We start from the raw sequence: 4,149 nt of genomic DNA, 5'->3' as shown, positions 1-4,149 counted from the left end.
AGGAAAAAAGAGATATGTAACTGTGGTGCATAGTTATTCTTTCAAGCTTTTCTGTTATGTATACCAATCATTCTTATAACTTTATAGTAGCGATGATGCCAGATATTTATACGTTAATAAAATCTGAGAACAGAATATACAAGCCTTTTCTAATCAACCTCTAACTCCCAGTTTCATTTTCCACATTTATACTAACAGATGAGCAATGCAGCATGAAATTTTCAATTCTAGCAGTCAATTCATTGGTACTAACACAATCTTCTTTGCAATTGTTACAACAAACAAAAAATTAGTAGAAAAATACTAAACCTGTTTAGATGCGTTATTACATATTTGAAGACATCATAGTTCACTGGGTGGAATTTCTTCACAATTTCTTTTAACTCGTGTAGTCGTTCTGTTTTATCCAGGATTTCTATAGAAATAAGCGACGTTTTGTGATACATCTAGAAGGACGTACTAAATAAAGTGTTGCTAAGTCTTTTTCCTAGTATAACGGTACAGATAAGATACCCACAGAGAAATATCAATTAAGAAAATATTTCATAAAATTCCTATCTGCATATACTATTGCATAGAATAACTTTTTTATTAAAAAAACACAAAAATATTTTTCTGTATTTAAGCAGAATTACTTATCTGTGTTTAACAGCAAAGAATCACACGATTAGCTCATTGTTGGCTTGTAGAATGATAACTAACAATGTGACAGGGTCATTTCTTGTTAGATTCTCCTTTGCTTGCAATATGTTATGACTTAGATATACCTGTAAGATTTATTCGGAATGAAGTTTCATAAAGATTCGGGGGAAGGAAGACATTCACATGAACTTAGAATATCTTAAGCTTATCAGTTATTCAAATAATTAAAAAAAATTATGAATGAGCCTGGTGCAGCTATTTTAAATATACTCTTTAAAGGAGAACAGGGATTTTCACAGGCCCAAGGGACATTATTTATGCTTCAAAGAGGAAATAAGCAACATGTAAGAAAGGACTATGGAATAAAATAACACTTTTTTTTTTTTAAAAACAACGAATGCTGCTGCTAAAACACTTGTGGAAAATACCACTAAAGTATTGTAGAACCATACATTCTGCAGAATATACTTCTATTCCATCATGATTCATATCATAAAAAGGAATACAAGCTCACCTCTATTACTTGACTGCACTGCTAAAAAGAAATTTGATGTACCCTGGTACCGCAGAAGTAATGTTAAATATGCTCCAATATATCCCAAATAGAAATTTAAAGCAGTATTAATGGCATTTTAAAACAGTAAGTCCACTTATATTGTAAGCTATTGCATGTTTTGACTGAAAGTTAAGTGATACACTTTTAAGAAAAAATAAAACCTATTTAATTACATTAAACAAGCACTTTTCCTGAAAAGAACAGCAGAAATAACACAAATAAGTATCTACAGATATCATCCAGAAATATGAAATTTCTAATGGACAAGTCCAGGCCCAAGCCTTAGGTTTACACTAGTGTTTTCATGTTTTGAACAAAAAAGCATTAAGAATACTGTACGTCACAGTTGTATCCTGCAAAAATACGTAGCAGTCTTTTTATGAAAGTTTGCTGCCAATACAAGAGAGAGTCTTTAAAAAAAGGGAACAATTTAGTCGTTTCACTTGAAAGTGTCTGAAAAATGTTTGTAACACAAACAAAACTAAGCATTTCATCTTATAAAGATTTCAAAAAGAATTTGAAAAACATCTAAAAGAGAATTACCATAATATTCCATAGATGCATCTGATTTCTAAAGCCTACTTTGAATGTAAGACTTCATGAATTCAAGGGGGTTTTCCCCTGTTAACAACTGCAATACAGTTCCAAGAGCTTTCATCATATGCAGCACTAATACAGAATGGAAAAAAAAATCTATTTCTCCAATTAAATTTTCTAGGAAAAGGGGAAATAATAAGCCACAACTTATTTAGCAAAAATAACATATTACATTTATTTCATCATATAGTTCTGTTAATTTTAAAGTATATTAAATAAAAGTACATGTCTAAGCAATTTTAAAAATACTTCAGTGCAGCTACTCCTTTCAACTTACAATGAAGTAAAAATTGCAATAAGAGCAATCAATATAACATAATTAGATCAAGACAAGATTGATATTACTTACTTGATGTTTCTAACAACTCTTGATGCAAAGAGTAAGGAATTAATGGATCTGGCAGATCTGCAAAAAAAGCTTTAAGAGCCCCAGCCACTGCATTTACTGTTACTCCCATAGACTCTAGACTGATATTATGATCTGTAAAACAAAATTAAACAGCATTGTAAGTAAAACCTACAGCTACCATTCCTCATAGGATTTTATGAAAACAAGAATTTATTCAAAACACTGAAAATGAAAGTGTTGCCAAACATTTGTTAAAAAATGCACTAAAAGGTGAACCTATGGACAAGCTGCCACCACTTTGACCCACATGAAATCAAATGTAAGAAAATGTGACAGTATAAGGAAACAGTAGAAGACCAGAAAAATAGAAGTTGTCTAGTTCTCCATGCAGACTTAAATGCTTTTCTATTTGCCATTGACCGGCTTCTGATTAATCGATTTTGCCCAACAATAAGTTTTAAATTCTATTTCCCAATTTTTTTTTAAAAACTGGTACATCAATCTGCAGAATTCATGTGATTTTGTTCCGGTGACCACATGAAGCCTTTTAAAAAAGGACAACAAAAGACACCAGTGACCACACACAGACAAACCTAGTATTACACAAAGATTATGTGAAACAGCATAGTGAGGCATAAAAAAACCTAGTACATTTATTTTTCTTATCATCTAGGAGGAATTTTACTATTTTTCACAGGCTCAGCTTCATGATTAATATCCAAGAACTTTTAAGAAGTGTTTTCATTTTGAAATATCAACTGAGATCATAAATTAAATGAGAAAACAAGGAAAAAAAAAATGCTGACCCTCTCTTTTAACACATCAAAGTGAACAGCATAATCTACCAATGATATTCCAGTATAATCTAGCATGAAAAAGGTTGTCTTAGAAATTTATTATGAAGATTTAATTATTAATCCATATTACTCAAGAGAGCTTTCAATAAAATAAGTATCAAGAAGGACTACATTTTGAGGGGATAAGGAGGGGGGAAATGAATGCCTTAATGCCTAGGATTGATGAACTATTAACACAAGGAGCAGCTAGGACTGCATTTAAACTCTTTTCAACACCAGAATACCGCCTAGAAATTATTTTAACAGCACTTAGAATCAGCTGTAACAAGACTCTATCCCATCTTTGGTTTATACACAGTTTCATTGGTAATAACCTGGACTATACCAGTACAACCTGGTATAGTTGTATATTGTATTGGAGATGCGGGGCGAGGGGAACCTCAATCCATCCCACTCCTACCAGTTTGATGCCAGGGCCAGCAACAGATGCCCAGAGCCTGGAGAAGGAACACAGGTCAGCAAGAGAGCACCTGAAGAGCAGCACAAAGGAACTCCAGCCAGTAAGACACCTTCATTGGGGGCCCAACTTAAATGCCTCTGTGCAAACGCACGTAGCATGGGGAATAAACAAGAGGAGTTAGAGATGTGTGCACGCCTGCAGGGCTATGACCTTATTGGCATCACGGAGATGTGGTGGGATGGCTCCTATGACTGGAGTGTTGGGATGGAGGGATACAGGCTCTTTAGGAAGGACAGGCAGGGGAGACGAGGAGGGGGCGTCACCCTCTATGTCAATGACCAGCTGGAGTGCATGGAGCTCTGCCTGGGGATGGATGAGGAGCTGACCGAGAGCTTGTGGGTCAGGTTTAAAGGGAAGGCAGAGACAGGTGACATTATGGTGGGGGTCTGCTACAGGCCACCTGACCTGGAAGACCAAGCAGATGAGGCCCTCTATAGACAGACAGAAGCAGCCTCAAGCTCACAAACCCTGGTCCTCATGGGGGACTTCAACCACCCTGACATCTGTTGGAGGGCAACATGGCGGGGCATAAGCAATCGGGGAGGTTCCTGGGATGCATCGATGATAACTTCCTTCTCCAAGTGGCAGAGGAGCCAACGAGGAGAAGTGCTATGCTGGACCTTGTTCTCACCAACAAGGAGGGGCTGGTGGGGAATGTGAAGCTCAAGGGCAGCCTGGGCTGCAGTGA

At 36.0% G+C, this 4,149-nt stretch overlaps 1 protein-coding gene across 1 annotated transcript in view; it reads right to left on the bottom strand.

Annotated features, from left to right (window-relative positions):
• Positions 1-4,149, bottom strand: part of ARHGAP5 (Rho GTPase activating protein 5) — a 50,063-nt gene that overhangs the window by 9,300 nt on the left and 36,614 nt on the right. The window contains exons 5-6 of the mRNA XM_009319362.1: positions 2,145-2,276; positions 310-415 (exon numbers count right to left, since the gene is read on the bottom strand). Of these exons, the coding sequence (XP_009317637.1) occupies positions 310-415; positions 2,145-2,276 (238 nt within the window). The remainder of the gene's footprint in view (positions 1-309; positions 416-2,144; positions 2,277-4,149) is intronic.

Source organism: Pygoscelis adeliae, unplaced genomic scaffold (genome assembly GCF_000699105.1).
Source record: "Pygoscelis adeliae isolate BGI_AS28 unplaced genomic scaffold, ASM69910v1 Scaffold71, whole genome shotgun sequence".
Taxonomy (NCBI): domain Eukaryota; kingdom Metazoa; phylum Chordata; class Aves; order Sphenisciformes; family Spheniscidae; genus Pygoscelis; species Pygoscelis adeliae.
The sequence above is the reverse complement of the archived record's forward strand: the minus strand, read 5'-3'. Positions and strand labels throughout refer to the sequence as shown.